Here is a 19,987-nt window from a genome sequence, read left to right on the forward strand (position 1 = left end):
TCTCCCTGAAATCCCCTTTACATGTTAGTTTGCCTTGTGGCTCACCCTCATCGTTCTTGTCACTCACCACACATATCTCCCTAAGTGAGCTCACGCTCTGCTCTGTCAACAACCACAACAGAAATCAACTGAGACGAAGCTCTTGCTATGTGCCAAGCTCCCTCCTGAGCACTGCACACCATGCACGTCTTTTAATCTTCCAGTAACCTCGTGAGGGCAGGTTCTATTCTTATTTCCACATTAAATTTGAGGGCAAAGAAAATGAGGGTTAGTAAGGTTCAATAAATTGCCCAGAGTCACACTAGTGGCTAATTAGAAAGCCAGTATTTCAGTCCAAGTCGTTTGAATTCAAAACGTGGGTTCTTTACCTTTTTGCTATGCTTACATTCTTTCTGTAGCTTCAGGTACAACTGCTATGCTTCTAAGTTAAACCTGTTAGTGGAACCACTTCGCCTCCCTCTTGCGTTAAACCTGGGAAACCATCAGCCTCTGAACACCTTTTATCACCTACAGTCGGATGTGTCCTGAACATCTCAACACATCCAAACGTGGATTCCTCTCTAGGCTCAGCTCCCTTCCGCCACCAAACAAGAACGATCCAGTACTTGGTGAAGGATATCGGTACATACCTAGTTAGCCACACTGGGTACCTGGAAATCTGCCTCAGGTTTATATTTTAATACTCCCGTCCGTGCCCACCAAGATTTTTCTGTTCATTTTCTTTCACATTTGCACCGCCGTCCATCTCTTACTTGGGCCCTGTGATCCTGTTTTGCCAAGATTTATTTATTTATTTTTTTATTTTATTTTTTTTTTTTTTAAAGATTTTATTTATTTATTTGACAGAGAGAAATCACAAGTAGATGGAGAGGCAGGCAGAGAGAGAAGCAGGCTCCCTGCTGAGCAGAGAGCCCGATGCGGGACTCGATCCCAGGACCCTGAGATCATGACCTGAGCCGAAGGCAGCGGCTTAACCCACTGAGCCACCCAGGCGCCCCCTGTTTTGCCAAGATTTAAATCCTCAGACCTGCTCTCCCCTTATTGTCCTGGCCCTTCATCTTGTCTCTCCCCAGAGTGTTCTTTCTAAAACAGGAATTCGACCATGGTATGTCCTAGGTTGAAGTAATTTGATGGCTTGCTTAAAGGTAAACCCCAGATTCCTGTGCCTTACTCAGTGCTTGGGGCCGCTGGCCCATCCCTGTGCCCTCGGCCCCTCTCAGCTCTGTCCCCAGGCACTCTGCTCTCCACTCTCATACACACCTGGGTCTCCCAAGTGTTTCTTGACCCTCCACCTGTTCTGTGAGTTTGAGCAGGGCCTTCCTTCTCTAGGCATCTGTGACAGACAGAAAACTCTTTTTTAAGTCTTAGGTAGCAGGAGGCCTTCTGGGACTGCTGCCCCTTCTCCCTGCCCCACACCAGCGATCCTTCCTGGTCCGGAGAGCTCCGTCACACAGCTCACCATGTTGTGTTGTATCATTTGTTACCTCTCCTCTTCCCCTTATCAGAGGAAAGCACAAGAAGGTCAAATATCAACTTCTTCTTTCATCTCTACTTACCTGGTCATCTTTTTCTGTCATGAGATCTTTCATTGTCCTTATCTTATCAACATAATGACCGCCAATTCCTAAATGAAATATGTTAAGCTCCTAGCGTGATAAAATATATTTTCCCTCTTTCCTCTCAACTTCCTTCCATTTCTTCCTACTTCCCAGAGGCAGCCAATTTTAATTCTTGGGATTTTTTTTTCCTGCTATTTATTTACCTCTTCTCCATTTGTTGATAATATGCTTAGACTACCGTTATTTTATTTTATGCATTAGCGCGTTCCTGAGAAGTGAAGATTTTGTTCTCTTTTGCTTTCTCCCCACCTCGTACTCGCCGTGTATACCCCTTCTCCTTCACCCCTGCTGTCCTCACAGTACTATTATCGCAAATGATAGTCCAAAAACATGGTGTTTATAATATCACAACTGTGGAAATATTCCTTACCCCTTCAGTTAGTGTTCCATGATTATTTCCTGTTGGACAACAATGTCATTTCTAGGTTTATATGAACAATTTCTTTAATTTGCTCAGTATTTGTGTACACCTGTTCCAATTTTATCTGGACTCTCAGGTCTGTGAAATTAACAGCAGTCATTTTTGCAAATGGCTCAATACAGGAGGTTTGCTCTTAGTTCCTTGGCCATGGTTCCCTCCTACAATCCAGCTTTCTCCCATGTGTTCTGAACTGGCTGCTCTGGGCCTGGGACACAAGTGTCATCCTGAGAAATATTTTTGCCACTTTGCTGTTTTGTCCCCTCACCTCTCCTGGATCCCATATTTGTTTCTTTTTCTTACCACCTTATCTTTTTTGCCCAAGCACACCTTCCAGTAGCTTTCTAAGGACGAGTGCTCATAAACTTACATGTTCATTTTCTGTCCTCCTCTTAGAGGCAGTGTAACGATTTCCTCATCGGAAATCATTTCTCTTCAGAATTTGAAATCCATATCTTGTTTTCTTGGGCTCAGTGTTGCTTTTGAGAAATCCATTTCCATTCTGATTCTCTACTTTGTGGTGCAACCTATTTGGTTTGTTTTTAACATTCTTGAGGCTTTTACATCTTCTCTGTATCTGTAATTATCTGTACTTTCCGTGTTGTGCCTTGTCTTGGGAAAAGTAGAACAGAGGAAAGAATATACTTTTTCATGTCCTGCCTTATCTTTTTTCTCCTCCTGGTTCTCAAGATGGCCTCTCCTGATTCAGTCATATGCACTTCCAGAGGACCATATAAGGCAAGAATAAAGCCAACCCTCGTATTCCTGGGACCTTTTCCAGGGTCTGGCCCACGGTGCTGAATGAGTATCTTTTGTAATATAGAAATGACTTCTGAAAATATCATCAAAATTTTTGTCTGAATTTGAGGCCAGAATTTCCAGCTTACTTTCAGAGGTTACCAGGAGGTCCCTGCTAGCACCTTGCACTCACGTGTCCAAGAAGAAGTTCATTATCTTCAACATTTGTTACCCATCAAACTGAATATTATTTTAAAACATTTTCAGTCATAGGTCCCTGAGACCTCAGACTTGTCTAACTCCTCAGTAGGCCACCCTCTGCTTGTCTGCATGTCCCACTGATTCCGCTTTAGGGATATCTCCTCCTCAGCGCTCTCTCCTCCATTTCCCTTGACACTGTACGATTTTTGTAAATACCGTTTACTAATTAAACAAGGTGATGTGTTATTCTGATATAGCAAAGCTTTGACTATTATAGTTTGTTTATTGATTTAAGAGTTCATAGCAAGAGAGAGGGTATAAATATTTTTTATATGAACTGACTTGTAGTTGGAGATGTTGAATTCCAGTCCTCAATTTAAAAATACCTAATTTTTATTTCTCTTTGTAGAGGAATAATGTATTAAATTGATGTAAATTTGAATTATTAAGTTTGTATTAGAATCATGTAAATATAAATCATTTCAATGCTTGACTCTAGCTCACTTTAGTTTTTATTCATATCTTTTGCTTTTTTACCTGCTATTCCTTCTGCCAGGGATGCTATTCTCTCCCTCGTCTTTGCCATGACTAAATACTGCTTATTTGTCAGATCGTAATTCACTAGGAAACCTTGTTTCTCCAGTACTTCGTATGGATCCCTCCCATACCTTTCACACTGTTCTGCTTCTTGAGATCAGAAAACATGTCTTATTAATCCTTGGGCCCTAGGGAATTTTAGTGCCTAATAGTGTCCTGGCATGTAGTAGGCCCTCCATAAACATATGATGAATTATTATAATCTAAATGTAGTTTTAATATTTGTGGAATAACGCCTCCATATTATGTCTTTATCTTACACATTGGATTATTTAGAGACTATTTAAAGGGCCTATTTCTTTTTTATTTTTTTAAAGATTTTATTTATTTATTTGACAGAGAGAGATCACAAGTAGATGGAGAGGCAGGTAGAGAGAGAGAGAGAGAGGGAAGCAGGCTCCCTGCTGAGCAGAGAGCCCGATGCGGGATTCGATCCCAGGACCCTGAGATCATGACCTGAGCCGAAGGCAGCGGCTTAACCCACTGAGCCACCCAGGCGCCCCAAAAGGGCCTATTTCTGATAGGCACTTCTGATCAGTTTCCCTTAGAAATGACGATAATCAAAGACATAATAAAATACACTTAAAGTCAGTTAAAATCAGTTAATTTATATTGTATCTAAAACAACACTTGAAACCTAATCAAATATTTCATAAACTTCCTGTAGTCTGCTATGGAGTTCGTTTATGAATTTATTTCCCTACATTTTTATATCACTTGGCAATTTACCAAGTGCTCTCATTTGTATTTTCTCATTGGATCCTCTCATAATCCCTAGACAGATATTCTTTCTATTAGACTTCTCAGGAGCGATTATGTAACGAGTCCCGAGTCACATAGGTAGTTGGTCAAGAACTCAGACTAGTATGAATGTCTTCTTACTTCCATAATACATTCTTCCCATTGGGAATAATATGTTCTTCATTGGGAAGGCCCAGAAAAGCCATCAGCTCTGGGAGCACAGAGTTTCCCGCTGGACAGGGAAGGAAGGGAGAGAAAAGGTGTGTGAAGAAAGTTGCCTTCAGCTGAAGAACAGGTTGTGAAATTGAAAGAGATAAGATTGGAAACACAATTGGAATCAAGTGTAGGGGCAAGTGAACGAGTTGGAACTTTATATTGTGGGAGGTGAGAGATAGTGAAAATTCATGACTGGGAGACTGAAGATCATGGCTCTGCTTTTGAGCTGACCTGTGCTGTATGGAATGAATTCGAATTTGGGATTAACTGGATGCAGTGTGATTTCTGGCAAGTCATGTGAGATTTCAGGTGAAAAGTAACTCAATTCTGGACAGTGAGCTTAAAGTTCAGTCAGAAAAGGAAACAATCGATCAATTCTTGAGATATTGGAGTATGTGCACGAACAAGGTTTGGCACCTGAATGGTTGTGTGAGACAAGGGAAGAGGAAGAAACGGCGCTACACTGTTAACAGTGGTGGTGGGAATGTGCTCCCACCACTTCCCAGGCCCCCTTCCCACCTGTGACCTGTATTTTCCTGCATAATTACTCCTACCCATTGGCCATTTTGGTGCCTCACTTGTTATTTAGTCAACATTTATTAATGAACACTTTCTATGTAATACTGGCATTTTGCTAGGTATTAAGGATAAACAAAAGCCATAATCTCTGTCCTCAGTGAACTCAGTCTGGTGGCAGAAACTGTCAAGTAAATTATATTGTAAAGGGTTTATTGCCCCAGCTACCGCATGCCATTAAGACATAGAGGGGCACCTGGTTCAGGTCACATACATCAGGGAAGGATTCCCATTTCTGTCTTAGAGGAGGAATTAGCTTGGCAAAGAAAAGGGAAGGATGTTCTGTGTAAAGAAGGCAGCATGTTCAAGAGCATGAAATGGAGAACATGAGACAGGGGCATAAGTTGTTTAGTGAGCCTAGGCATGTCAGCAACTATTTCCTGAGAACAATGGAATTAACCTACCTAATGGTAAGATAATTATCATATTCAAGTAACTTAATATTTGCATAATACAATTATGTAATATCCAGTCCATTTTAAAATTTCCCCAATTTTCCCAACAATATCATTTATATGGTACAGTCTAAGAGCTAATCAAAGACTGTGCATTACATTTGGTTGTCCTTATCTCTTGACTCTCCCTCAGTCTTCCTAACCTCTTCTTTCTTTCCTTCCTTACTTGTTTTTCATAACTGATAGTCTTTCAGAACCCACACCAGTCACTTTACAGAATGTTCCTCACTTTGGGTTTCCTTTTTTTGGGGGGTGGTTAAGATTTTATTGATTTATTAGAGAGAGAGAGAGATCATGAGCAAGAGGGAGGGGTAAAGGGAGAAAGCCCAAGGTGGGACTTGATACCAGGACACTGGGATCATGACCTGAGCTGACTGAGCCACCCAGTCACCCCTCACTTTGGATTTTATTATAGTTTCCTCACATTTAGATTTAGGATAATTATTATTGTGCCAAGTACTACACAGGTTGAGTCCGTCTCAGGGCACCCTTTCAGAAGGCATTATTGTCAGTGTCTACCATTACTGTCACATTTGATGTCAGATTTGATTATTTAGGTAAGGTGACATCTGCCAAATTTCTCCAAATCCTGTTCCCTGACAGCCTTATATCCAATAGTTTCTGTACCCGTTACTGATTTCTGCCTCAATCAGTTCTTACTATGTGAATTATAATGTAGTAAATTTTATGTTTCCCCATATCTTTGACACCTGTTAGTTGACATTCTTCTGTAAAGAACTTTCCCTTACTCCATATTTATTTTTAATTTTTTAGTATCAGTCTGGATGCATAAGTGTTTTTCCCCCGAATGTGTAATAATCCATCCCCATTATTACTCATTTAGTGCTCAAATCACCCTAAATTTGGCCAAGACTGTCCTTCAGTGTGGCCCCCTCTGTCTTTCTGACCCATCCCTGCTTGTCTGTGAGCACTTCCTAATTTTCTGGTACATCAATACATTCCTGGCTTTTTTCCCACTTTCTTGGTCTCTGCCCCATAATCAATTATTTCTCTAAATATTCTGGTTTGCATTAGTAATAGTATTTAGAAACCAGGATCTGGAGACCAGGTGTGTTCATTGCTGCCACAGAGTCATTACTTTTGGGTTATTTTGGAAAGTTAGACAAAGTGTTTTTTGGTTTGCTTGTTTGTTTGTTTGTTTGTTTGTTTTTAAACCTTGAGCCTGTATGATACTTGTAAATGCGACCCAACACTTCATTTCTTGCTCTCCTCTTATTCTATATTAGTATTTCCTTTCCTACAGTGAGTTTACCCATCTGCTTAGTCTTGTAATACACACAAAATGGGGTTCAGAATCACTATGTCAATACCATTACCAATAGTAAACTTACTAAGAGAAGTTCACATTTTCTTTGTAGTCCTTTGATTTTAGTTTTGGGTTTGTGTTTATTTTTCCCCCCCTTAAAGTGTATGTCATTAATCTCATGCTTGCTTTCTTAAAGCTTTAGATTTTTAAAATGTTGTCTTTTACTAATGAGATATATCCCTTCAATTTTGAATATCTGGCATAACTTGCAGTTCTTTTTTTTTTTTTTTTAAGTTAAGTTTGAGTGTAAATTTTCAAAGATATCTAGTTACTAATTAAGGTGTCTGAAATTTTTAATGTATTTTAATTAAAATAGCCATCAAGGCACTTTAGAATTAAATTTATCTGTAAATTAACCTTCAGATATTCTGTCACCCAGCTTTTTTTTAAATTACACCCACAAAGTTTAGTACTTTTCTAAAAATATGAGATAGAACCAGATAGAAAGAGGCCAATATATATTTATATTTATATATCTGCTTGTAAACTGTAAATGAATTTGTTATCTGTACTCTCCTGCATTTATTTGTCATCTGTTTCCAATCAAGGGATTGCATTGCAGTAAAAAGAAATAAGAAAACCAGAGGAAAATAGTTTTCTATTACATAAGATGTAACTATACCAGCCATACAATTGGATAGAGAATCCTACAAATAACCTCTTCCTGAGGGACGAAAAACGTGTATTTCCTTGAATTTGTGCTTGGATCAGTAGTTTCTTTGAAGCTTCCCCCTGCCACTTCCTTTGAATAATATTTAACACTGACAACTATAGATAACTACGGATATTACAAGATAATCTGTTCTTTGGAGAGAGGATTGGCTCTATAACTACAGCCTCTATTAGTAGATACAGAATATCAATTTAATCATAATTGGGTGACAAATACTTTAGGTATTTGAGAGCCTCTTTTGGTTTACTTTTCATTACAGAAGACAAACTTTTTGTACATTCTATGAGAGTTTGTAGTCATTGTTCTGTGTCGCCTAAAGTCAAGGGACAATTATCTTCTGATATAAAAAATCAGTTGTTGTTCACAGTTGTTGCATGTTCACAGTAGTTAACCTGGAAATACAATTTTGTGCAAAAAGTTTAGGCAACAGAGTCTTGGTAACAGCAACAAAACATTCTCACACACCTGGTCGATTTTAGAATAGAAGCTGATGCTTTGAAAGTAATCTATTTCTACAAGGGAAACATGATTTATGATAACCTGGGACACAGATATGCCTCGAACCGCATTCTCTTTAAAGTTATTGGGCCGCCAGACTATAAAAGCAGTCCTGTGATGTGAATCAGTGGAACCCGGTCCTCTTTAGTGGATGGCAACACAGGCACTAATGAGCCCAATTTCATTAAAAGATACTTGATTTATGAGAGAGTTGAAGTCCTATCTTATTTTGAAATTGCTGGTTTCGCCCTGGCATCTGATCTTTCTTCCCCCTAACCATCAGCATCACCAGTTTCTGTGTATGCTCTGACATTGCTATGGTAACCCTGAGGGCTGACGGAATTCCCTGCATCTCTCTTCACAGAGGGTGATGAGACAGGAGTGATGGATAGTCTGCTGGAGGCTTTGCAGTCGGGGGCTGCCTTCCGCGACCGAAGAAAAAGGACACCAAAGCCAAAAGGTGAACATTATACTTGTTTCATGTTACTTTCTAGGGAACTATCATAAAGAACAACTTTTTTTTTTTTTCTTTTAATTCTTTTCAAGTCATGTGTCAAGAATGTAGTGCTCTGGGCAACAGCTCTTCAGAAGTTTCATGAGTTTGCTTAATCCTTCCCTTGCAATGACAAATGTCAGGGAAGCATTCCAGTTGGGTGGTGGCAGTAGCACATTAACAAACCAAAGCACTGAACCTAGAAAATCCTGAGTAGTGTGACAAGTCTCATCTAAAGAACCATATGCACCTTATCCCTGTGGAGTTTACAATAGCATAATTAAATGGAAAGTAAAAGTCATAACATCATTGCTTCAAGTATTTCAGGGTATTGAAGCATTGCTTTGGGTCCAGACATATTTAACCTTTGAAAACTGTCTAATACTGTTAACATTTCTTGAGATGAACAGACCTCTGTATTAATTTTCTCTCTCTCTCAACAGATATTCGGCAAAGTCTCAGTCCCATGTCTCAGAGGCCTGTTCTGAAAGTTTGTAACCATGGTAATAAACCGTATTCATAAATTGCACATTCTTCTTATCTACTTTTATCCTGTTGATCTATTATTTTAATAGGCTGCTGTGAAGGTTCTCAAGTTCAAATATAACCATAGGAGTAGGAATGTGCGGATGTGCCTGATGCCCTGAGATTGTATATTCATAATATTCCATGCTTACGATATGGCCTGGAGGTAGTATCTAAAGTTCTTCTTTTAGGTCTCTGATGAATTTTCCAATTTTTTATTACTCGAAATTATCTCAGACATTTTTGATCAGTGTTGCCCAGGGTGTCCTTTCAGAAATAGTTTGCTCTCGAAGTAATATTTTACATAGTGGATTTGCCTTACATCAAGATACAATTTGAAATATTAAATTTTAAACTATTTTACTCTACCATATTTGCCAGTATAGTTTGAAATACTGTGACCAGCATTTTGGCAAAATCATTAATACAGGTGAGTTTCATGTGCTCTTTTTGTGGAAGAACGTACTAGAATTACGAAAAAGGTGAGTAACTGAGTTTCTGATGTTTATCTGAGATTGACTGCTTTCAAAAGTCCCTAAACAGCACCTGCACACCCACTTGAATGGAGCCCTCCTCTCTTCAAGGTGTCAATTCCTGCTGACTGAGTTTTATTTACATTGGTTTCCTTTCTCTCACTGTTATGTGTTATGGGGTTCTGCTTATCTTCCAAGGTCATAAGCAAATTTATCAATTACGTTGTCATTTATTCAGAGTGAGATTGTCATCAAAACTTGCCAGATTTATAAATGGAAAAATACTTGACAGATTTTCCTTCTAGGGTTGTTATAGATACGGAGGAGTTAAGTTCTGGAAGTGTTAATGTGTGGCTAAGTACAGACATTTGTGTCAAATTTCTAGGGTAGCCTAAAAAAAACTAGGAAGTGAATAAGAAAAAAAGTACATGTGGGTAATTAATCTTAATAGATGGGTAGATGTTTATTGCTCAAGGTGAAATGTTTAAATTGGTCTTTCTAGTCTTTTCAACAGTATGTTTTTGTTCTTGTTTGGCCTTTCCCTACTCTAACAGCAGAAAAGAGGAACTGTAGTATGTTACAGATACTCATTGTGGATAATTAAGTACTTCCTAACTTTGGGTTTATGATTTGGAGTCATTGCGACATAGTAAATAATGGCAAATGTCTAGAGAATAGAGCTATCCTTGACCCTAAAGATTATTTTGTTTTGTAGATGAATAAATGGATATTCAGAGAAGCCGCAAACCCTCCCAAGAGTGCAGAGCTAGTTAGTGAAACAAATATGACCATAATGCAGTTCTGATTCCCATCACGTTTCTTTTTTTGATTACATGTGGGTATTTTGAATTATTTTTTATTAATAACAAAATATGTAAGATAATGCAGTCCCCATTGTGTGTCATTAAAGGCCCACAGCCAAAACCATGATCATGAAGTGATTATAATGGCATACATATATCCTTCCTATGCTTAATTTAAAATAAGTGTTTTAGTTATTATGTAGAGGAAGATTATTTAAGGTAATTTTGTGCACTGGCCTTGGGAAACCCAGTCTTTTCTAACCGTAATGTCAGTAAAGTATCCGGGCTACAAAAGCTCATCTATAATTACTGATAAATTGTGGTGTTTTGGTCCATTGCATAAAAGCAGATGAACCTTGCATTTCTGTCTTTACTCAGGTTGACATGTACTATCTGAAGTTATAAGGCTCTTGTGATAATTAAACTCATAGGTTATACAGCAAGCCAAAGGAGATATATCATAAAGGTCAAATTCTTTTCTAATATAAATGTAATGGATTAAAGTGTTTTTTAACACTTACTTTCTATCAATATTTCTGTTGTGTTTTCTTTTCATATATCTAACCAAGTGGGGAAAAATCCAAATGACCAGTTAATCTTTAAGAACTCTGTATGTAAAGATAGATTTATTAGACTAGATATTGAAAAGTACAGAATTTAAGGAAAATATTATCACTGAAAAAAGGATCATGATTATTATCAGGAAAAATGATATTCCAGAGTATGTTGTAATCTTGCTATTTCTAAAAATTGCTTTTTGTTTTAAAAATGCTAACCCTACAACTTAACTAAACTATGTGAATTAAATGTAAGTTGAGCCTATTTTACTTTTTAATCTGCTTTCATGTACTTAAACTAATGTCTGACATTTCCTATATGCTTGGTTCATATTGGTTCATATTATCTCGTAACCCTTCTTTCTGAAGACATAGATCTTCTACAATTATTTTAAACTTGCTTATATGCTAAGTAAAATAATATTTTTAAGCATTAATAATAATCTAATGTCTACTGAGTTATTTGGCTTACTAAATACCAAGCACCATACAGAATATTTATACATATCATCCTGTATCTTCACAATAATCTTATCAGATAGTCAATATTTTTATCTCCATTTCGTTGTTGAAAATAACTAAAGATTAAAGAGGTCTGGTAATTTGCTTGTGGTCCTGTGCCAGGTTTTGAACCTGAGCTGACTCTGATTCCAAGTTCTTAATCTTTCTGCCATGTTGTACTCTGAATACATGGCTTGAATCAGCATCTATTCCTTTCACATTCTTGGGCTATAAGCAATCTATGTGCCTTTTTTTCCCCCTCTTCTTGACATAAGGGTGACCTACTGTGAAAGACCCTTTCAGAGGTTTTCTAGCCTGTAGTGTATCTTGTCTCCTGTTCCCAGATTTAACTGCTAGGTAGCAGTCTTTTCCAAGAATATACTATCTTCTGGATTATAACCACTTTTTATTTCTTTTAATATACTTAGTATTAGGGACATCTGGGTGGGCTCAGTTGGTTAAGTATCTGCCTTTGGCTCAGGTCATGATCCTAGGGTCCTGGGATCAAGTTGCATGAATGTCAGGGCTCCTTGCTCAGCAGGGAGCCTGCCTCTCCCCCGCTTATTCTCTCTCTCTCTCTGACAAATAAATATATAAAAACTTTAAAAAAAAAACTCTGCATTAAAACATATATATTAATTTTAGCCAACTTATACTCTGTTACAGAGACTATGGATTATATAGATTATAAGTACAGATTTAGATTATACCTAAAGATAAAAATGCAGTAGCAGACATAGATCATTTTTTATTTCAGAATTAAAAGATCCTGGTAGAGTATCCTCTGAGACCTTGCAGCTAAAATATCCCAGGATATTTTGGCAAAAGATGACCTCAAGCGTTCTAACTGCTATGGCCCTCAGAAGCATGGAAATTCTACATGCTAAGTAATCCAGCCCTTGTTCTGTGTTCCAAACCTCTGCCAAAAAGACTTTGGTTAAAACCATTAATTGTTTTATCCTTTTCTTTGCCTTTGATAGCCTCAGCAGAAATTAAATGCCCAGTATTTTTCCTCATTAAACCTTTATTTATTCATTCATTTAGCAAAAATTATTAAGTACTTGCTAGGCACTTATAGAGATAGTCCCTAAGCGTTCATCATCTAGTTTGGACAGATGAGTAACAATTCCCATACATTTGGTTAATGCCGGGTTAGAGGCAACACATAAAGCTTTGGGAGTACCTACAGATGCGGAAGACCAATCCAGACCTTATGAGGACAATCCAGACTTGAATTCTTGAAGGACTTGAAATCCAGGCTGAGTTTTGAAGGATGAGTAGAAGTGAGGACAAAAGCCCAAGGGCAAGTATGGGCCAGGAAAGAGCAATAGGTGTGTGCACTTTCTCAGAGGTTCTCCAGTGAGCCCCAGTCTATAAAACTATATATTCTAATAACCCCAATGGCTTTCCCATTTTGCAGTAGTCATTTTCTATTAACTATTCAATGTCTGCCCCACTTCTGCTGAGTCGCATCAGGGTAGGGACAAGGGGATAAAAGATGCCCGACTTACATACTGCTGTAACCTCAGCACTCACTCCATTGGTGCCTGACACACGGATGTTTAGTAAGAATGTGTTGAATGAACAGACATGTTTATGTTTAGGTTTGAATGGAACAATTAATGTACTATATTGAGCAAAATCAGGTCACTGGATGTCACCCAAATAAGTGGGATTTAATATGCTAATTGCTAAAGCTCCAGCTGTGAACACTGTTAACCCCTTTCTCATCTCCTCCCTAAAATGTTGTCTGTCATCGGAAGGAGCTCTTTGATCATCAGTGGTCTGTGCTTCAAAAGGTGTTGTATCAAATAGGGAGGATGCGGTTCGAACTTGATGGGATTATTCACTCCTTAGAAGTGGAGAGTTGCTTATTAATTAGATTTCTTTCCCTTGCTTAATCAAGCAGAGTTTAACAACAGTAAATAAAACAAAGGAAAGCTTCTGCTAATGAGTACAGGGCATTATCTTGTGTCTTTCCACAGTGCATTCCAAATCTGAAGATTTTCTGTAGTCTGTGGAAAATAGTAAGAGTTCCTTTAAAGTTAAGATAATCAAAGTATTTATTAATGCTTTTTTATAAAGATCGTACCATATCTGGTTGTTAGTGAATCAAATGGTCTGGTTAAAAAATGAAGGACCAGATAGGAAAGAAGTATATGGAAAGTCTGATGCACGGCCAAGAAATTGGACTATTGAGGTTTTTGAGCAGGAAAATCACAGGTCTGAGCAGGTTTTCTTGGAACTGAAGTGACAAATGTAGGAGAGAAGAAAGACTCAAAAGGACTTCATAGCCACCCTAGATGCCAACACCGATTGGCCGGCCACAAGGGATGGCGAGTGAATCAAAGAGCTTTTTAAGGTTTGAGGGAAGAAGCCAGGTCCAGAGCTGTGAGTTAAGAGACCCCCACAGAGAACTGCTAATGCTACTTAAGCTAATGAGTTCTCTAAAGAAAAATATTTAAATCTAGAGGATGGCAAATCAAGGGATACACCTCAGGGGTGGACACAGGTAGGTAACGAAGTGAGCAAGAGGCAAAAGAGAGATGAGGAAATCGGAGAGATTGCATGATAGTCGAGCCAACATTATGAAGGGGGAAAGGAGACTTTCAAGGACTTGGTTTCCTCATTTTCTGTCTTTTGTTGTTTGCTTCCCTGTTTCTACAACGCAGTGGTATACCACTGAGTTGCTAGTGCATTTCAGGATACATTACTTCCTACTCTCTTCCAGGACATCTCTTCTCCACACAGTGGAGATGCCTAAAGTGTTCCCAACAAAGGTTTCACAAATAGGAACCGTTGTTGGTGTAGCCACACCTTGTGGTACATCTGCCTGCGATTTGATTGCATCTTCATTAGAAGGTTCTCTTTTCATTAAGTAGTACAGTGTGGTTTTTTTCTCAGTTAAATGGATATAGAGTAATCAGAAAGAATTCTATAAACTATATGCAATTAAAGTCCCTAATGATAAAACTATTTAACTGTGACAAAATAAGATAAAACATAATCAAAATTTTAGGCAAACAAGTATTACACATTTTTAGTGAACATCCATAACCTAAACAAAATCTTGCTATATTATCTTTACACTAAATCAATTCTTAATAGCCTTAATTTGGATTTGATTATCTATTTTTACTCTTCTACTTATATGTGGAGCTTTGAGAGATTTTTATAGAAATAAGATTGTATTGCCGCCAGGCACAGCTGCTCTGCTACTCGAAGATTTGAAGTCAGAATTAAATGTGAAGCTAGTTCGATATCTTTGAATTAGCATATTTCTCAGAAATAAGGGAGGCAACACAAGACAGGCTTCATTGTGGATCTCTCGAAACTTCACACATAACCACCCTGCCCTCCCTAATCCACTCAGTCGTGGGTCCTCTTTATTTCTTGACCTGCCTTCCTCCAAACAACAAGAATTTGTCTTGAGGCAGAATTATGAAATTAGTAAGGTTTTCAGTATTGTCTACTGAACACTAGCTGCCTTAAGGCTTGTTTGAAAACAATGAGGACAACACCAAGCCACTCCTTGTCTAGAAAACCGTATCTATCAAAGCAAATGTTGACAACTACCATTTTTTATTTCTTTGAACTGCATCCTAATTCAAAGTAGAAAAGAGCCTAGGGAATAATAAAGTAAAATTATATGATTTTGCCAAATGTCATTGGCTCATGTTTTTGAGAATATTTTTTGTTCTCTTTCTGATGAACTTCTGCTGCTAAATACCTGAGAAAGAAAGGGAGCTATTAAAATACTAATTGTTTTTGACACCCTTACACTGGAGCTTTCAAGCAGAATCAAATGCTACCTATAACTGTCAAAAAAGACTTAAATATTTTTTTAAGGAGATTTTTCTAGGCCAGGAGTGTAAAACAATTTGGGTGATTTCACATTTTATTCAAATATCAGTCTCTCCTATTTACTATGTAGTCAAGCAAAAGGAAGCATGGACTCAGCAGGGCTCCTGCCTAGGTAAGGATGCCCTGTGGGCAGAAGGGAAAGGCCTTTCTAATTTATAGTCAAGGCAGGGACAACCTTCTGGCTTAGTGAGTATCATATACACTCTTAAGCACGAACAGGTTAAAAAAATCCTCAAGCAGTGAGGACTTTAAGTTGTTTTAAAAGGACATTTATGCAAGAAATAGCAAATGCCTTTCACTTAATGAGCATTCACAAATGTATGCTGAAGGCTGGAACTAAATTGAGTGAAAAGGGATAAGACTACTGCATAAGGAAAGGAATGTCCTTGACGTCCCTGAAATAGTTGTTATGATTAATATGTCTTTTGTTCTGTTTGTGTGCCGTAGTGGACTATAATTACATGATCTTTCAAAATTTCTGGCCCACTCTAAATTTCTCCCTTTCCTCGTAGTACAAGCTCAGAAGGAGTTTGTGGAGAGATTTTAGAAGCTCCTAGAACTTGGTCCTTTTGTTTTATATTTTGTGTTTGGGCATATTTTCTTTTCCTGGTGACAGGATCTCTTGATTTAATCAAATTTCACCCCACCACCCACCAGAAAGATAAAAGAATAATTTTTGATTTTGTTTTTTGATTATTGGCTTTTGTGTTGTTTGATTACTTTACTTTTCTCTTTTTCCGCACGTTATATTTTTACATATATAACCTTAAAATGGAGCCACTTGTACTGTCACTTTGTCACTTGAGAACTAAAGTTGCATTGACATAATCACAAATGTGGAAAACATGTCAAATGGTTGGCAGATCTACAATTTTAATGACAAATAAATTGTTTAAGATAAACAGTTTCAATTCAGTGAAATTTGGTGCTACTGGGAAGCTTCTCCCGGGATACCGGGAGGAGAAGGCATCATTTGTGCCTAGGATGGCCATTAGTCTTACTGGGTCTTCTGGGCCAGGTGGTGTACAGGGTTCTTCTGGGCTATGCAGCTTGGAAGGAGCAGGCAAGGGAAAGAGGAGCCTGGGAAAAAGCCATCAGCAAAGCCATAGGCTTCAGGGAGGCCAGGCAAATAACGATGGGGGAGCACCTGGACACAGATTGGCTGGCGAACACGGGTGCCATTGTTCACCTCAGGAAGAGCAATTTCTATAGAATAATAGAAACTGAAGCCAGATGGCATTGGACGGAGGAGGGTAGGCTTCTCTTCCTAAATTGCCTAGATGTGAAAGAAGAAAAACAAGAGAAATAGCAGGACCCAGAGCGAGTCGTGGTGTAACGAGTAAGTTATGTCTCTTTGCCTTTTACGGGCCCTTGGCTTTACTGTCTCTGTGTTCTGGAGGGGAGGGATGAATATGTACTGGGGCCGTGGATAGTGAGGTTCTTGGGGGATGGCATGGGGGAGCACAGGTGTGGAGAACCTGGACAGTGAAAAGGAAGGATATACGGAGAGAAGGGGATGCAAACACTGAGTAAGGGGGAATCTGAAGGTCTCACCTGGTGACATCTGTTTGCCCTGAGAACTAAGATAAAAGGTCTCCTCCTGAAAGTCTGAGTAGAAAGAGAGGCAAGGGTGATGGGGAAGGACCCATGGCATGTGTCCTGCATCGACCGCGGAGAGGTAACTCTTCAGGGAGACAAAAACCACGTTTGCATCAATCCCGCTGAAAAGGGAGACAATTATGTAATGATAGTCTGTAAAGTCTGGGGAGGAGAAAAGTGGTCCGGGTGCTTCCCAGGCCCTGTGACAAAGGGCAGTTGGTTTCCCGATAACCTAAAGGTTCTAAAAGTTTCCCTCCAGATGTAAACATAGTGCTCAGCGTGACGGAAGGCAGTCTGAGCGTGCTTCAGAACACCAGTCAAGCAGAATCCTCCCATTTTTCAAGATGGTAAGATATTCGTACTTTAAAATAGTGTGGTGGTTATTTAGGAAAGTAATGGAGACTCTGGTGGGTCATGTTACACGATGTGTGTTTCAGCATTGTTGCGGTGCTGAGTTGCATATGAGGCCGGCGTTCTAACAGGGACGGAGGATGGTGACCCTCGCGCAGCTGGTCTCCCTCCCGGTGTGTGTCCACTATATTACATATCTGAGATCCTCTCCTATGAGAACAACACTTGGTGCTCCCCTAGTTATTGCTAAGGTACCATTAGAATTATTTTTATATTTTATCGGTCCTCATTACATGTCAGTTTGGAATAGGCAAATACAGAAACCGTTTCTCAAGACGGTTGTATTAAAAATAAATCGTTTGCAAAGTGCCTGCCGCACACAGAGCCGTTACCTTAAAAGAGAGCAGTAGTTATTCTTATTCACTGATTATTTGTGAAAGCATAAAACTAGCCAGATTTTTGAATTTTGTTTCTAGAAACCTTAAATGATCTAGCCAAGCAGTTTGACCTTGAAAGAGAGCGTGGTATCAGGCTTGGGATTTAGAGACAGACAGGTCTTGGTTTGACTTTTGACTTGTTAAAAGGGTGACGATAGCAGGTTATTTAACTTTTGAATGTCCTCCTCCTCAGTTGTAAAATAGAGAAATTACACGTTTTCGTAAACTATTAGGACAATTAGGACAATTTAGCAAAAGTATGGGAAGGTACTCTACTGCAGTATCTGGACTGAGTAGATGTTCAATAACTTCAATGTTAGTTCCTCTTCGTTCTTTCCCCTTCTCCACCTACCTTCTGCAGGTGGAGATACATTTGTCACTAGAGAGTCATTATAAATTTGTGAGTAAAGTGACAGTAGTGTGCAGAACGGGTGTACTAATTAGAGATTGAAATTAATTTCCTTCCTATGAATAGTTCCTATATTGCTCTTAAAGTGCATTGATTGGTATGAACTGGATTAGAGGGGGAAAAAAGAAAAAATTAAAAGACTATAGAGAGGGACGCCTGGGTGGCTCAGTTGGTTGAGCCGCTGCCTTCGGCTCAGGTCATGATCCCAGGGTCCTGGGATCAAGTCCCGCATCGGGCTCCTTGCTCGGCAGGGAGCCTGCTTCTCTCACTGCCTCTGCCTGCCTCTCTGCCTGCTTGTGTGTACTCTCTTTCTCTATCTCTGACAAATAAATAAAATCTTTAAAAAAAAAAAAAAGACCATAGAGATTTTTAGTTTTAAAATAGAATAGTAAAGATGTTTTAATCCCTTTGTCCCCTTGGGAGTCACCACAGAGGCACTAAGAGAAAGAGTAATAAAAACCAATCTCCAGTCCTCTGAAAACAAGACATCTTTCACCTGGAACAACGTATGACAGTGGAGAAGAACATGGTGCCAGGAGAGAAAGCTGGAATGCAGGTGTATTCATTTCCAAGGCCCCCATGACAAATTACCACAAACTGGGGAACGGGCAGGCGGGGGCACTTAAAGTAACAGAAAATTGTTCTGTCACAAATCTGGAGGCTAGAAGTCTGAAGGTATTGGCCAGGTTGGTTCTGTCTGGAGGCTCTGGAGGAGAATCTGTCCTCTTTCTCCTTCATGCTTCTGCTGGTAGCCTGCAGTCTCTGGTGGTCATTGGCCTGCAAGCTGGGTCACTCAAATCTCTGCCTCCGCGTTCACAGCGCCTTCTCCCTGTCTGTCTGTCTCTTCACATAGTCTTCTTAGAAGGACATTAATCTTTTGGTTAGAATCATGCTAATCAAGTTTGAGCTCATCTTAACTCGATTATATCTGCAAAAGTCACATTCACAGATACCAGGAGTTAGGACTTCAACATAAATTTGGGGTGACACAATTCAACCCTCCACAATAGGTACCCCAAGGAGAAACAGACTGATCTACTCCTCACAGCTCCACATGAGGGTTCAGGAACCACAGATGGGAGGAAGGAGGCATAGAGCTGAAAATGCAAGGATTATTATGGAGCTGTTCCGCCTCCAGCTAGGCACGGTGGCTCCAAATCCAGACTTGTAACCCCTATGCTGTGCTTACCCTACCATCCCCCTGTCCCCGGACCCAGGCTTTCCTCTGTACCTCCAGGAGATAAAAAGTATGCTGTCTGGAAAAATTGTGCTAGAAACTCTAGAATTAGAGTACAAGCCAGAGCTGAGGTACTCCACCAAAAACAGGGATTATGTGAACATAGAGGAAGGTTTTGGGGAGAAAAGGGGAGAAATGAATGACGAAGTCTTCTTCTGACCCCATCCCACCACCTAGTCTTTACTACACAGGAGCGAAGCTTATATTTTAAGTAGATGTCTGAATTTTCTTCTGTAGATAATGAACAGTCCAGAGAAGAGGCTTTCAGATAATGGCATTTCGGCTCCTGTCTCTCAAAAAACGGTAGCTTCCTGTAAGAACATGCCATGGAAAAGCTTGCTAGTAACAAACCTATTCACTCACTCCAAGTGTTTAGTCTTAAATATTAATTTAAGCCCAGGACTCATCAGCTGACATTTGAGGAAAATATTCAACATGAAAAAAGAAGGGAATAAAAAACAAAACGAAGAAACTCTTAGTAGACAGAGAAAATGTAGGGAATAGCATCAATTAATCTATATTAAATCGTAATAATGTATATACCATCCTCTTCTTTTTATCACTGAAATATAAAAAGATATGTATAAAAAAGATTTAAAAACAAAAAGAATTTTCAAGTATGAGAAATATAGTAGCAGAAAGAAAATAGTACATATTTGGAGAAACATAAACATAGAAA

At 39.0% G+C, this 19,987-nt stretch overlaps 1 protein-coding gene across 5 annotated transcripts in view; it reads left to right on the top strand.

Moving 5' to 3' along the window:
* The window catches only part of DIAPH3 (diaphanous related formin 3), a 499,882-nt gene that overhangs the window by 363,411 nt on the left and 116,484 nt on the right, over positions 1-19,987 (top strand). For all 5 annotated transcript variants that reach the window (XM_032314557.1, XM_032314558.1, XM_032314559.1 and 2 more), the window contains 2 exons: positions 8,424-8,519; positions 8,996-9,055. In XM_032314557.1, coding sequence (XP_032170448.1) covers positions 8,424-8,519; positions 8,996-9,055 — 156 coding nt within the window. The remainder of the gene's footprint in view (positions 1-8,423; positions 8,520-8,995; positions 9,056-19,987) is intronic.

The sequence above is a fragment of the Mustela erminea genome, chromosome 15 (assembly GCF_009829155.1).
Source record: "Mustela erminea isolate mMusErm1 chromosome 15, mMusErm1.Pri, whole genome shotgun sequence".
NCBI lineage: Eukaryota > Metazoa > Chordata > Mammalia > Carnivora > Mustelidae > Mustela > Mustela erminea.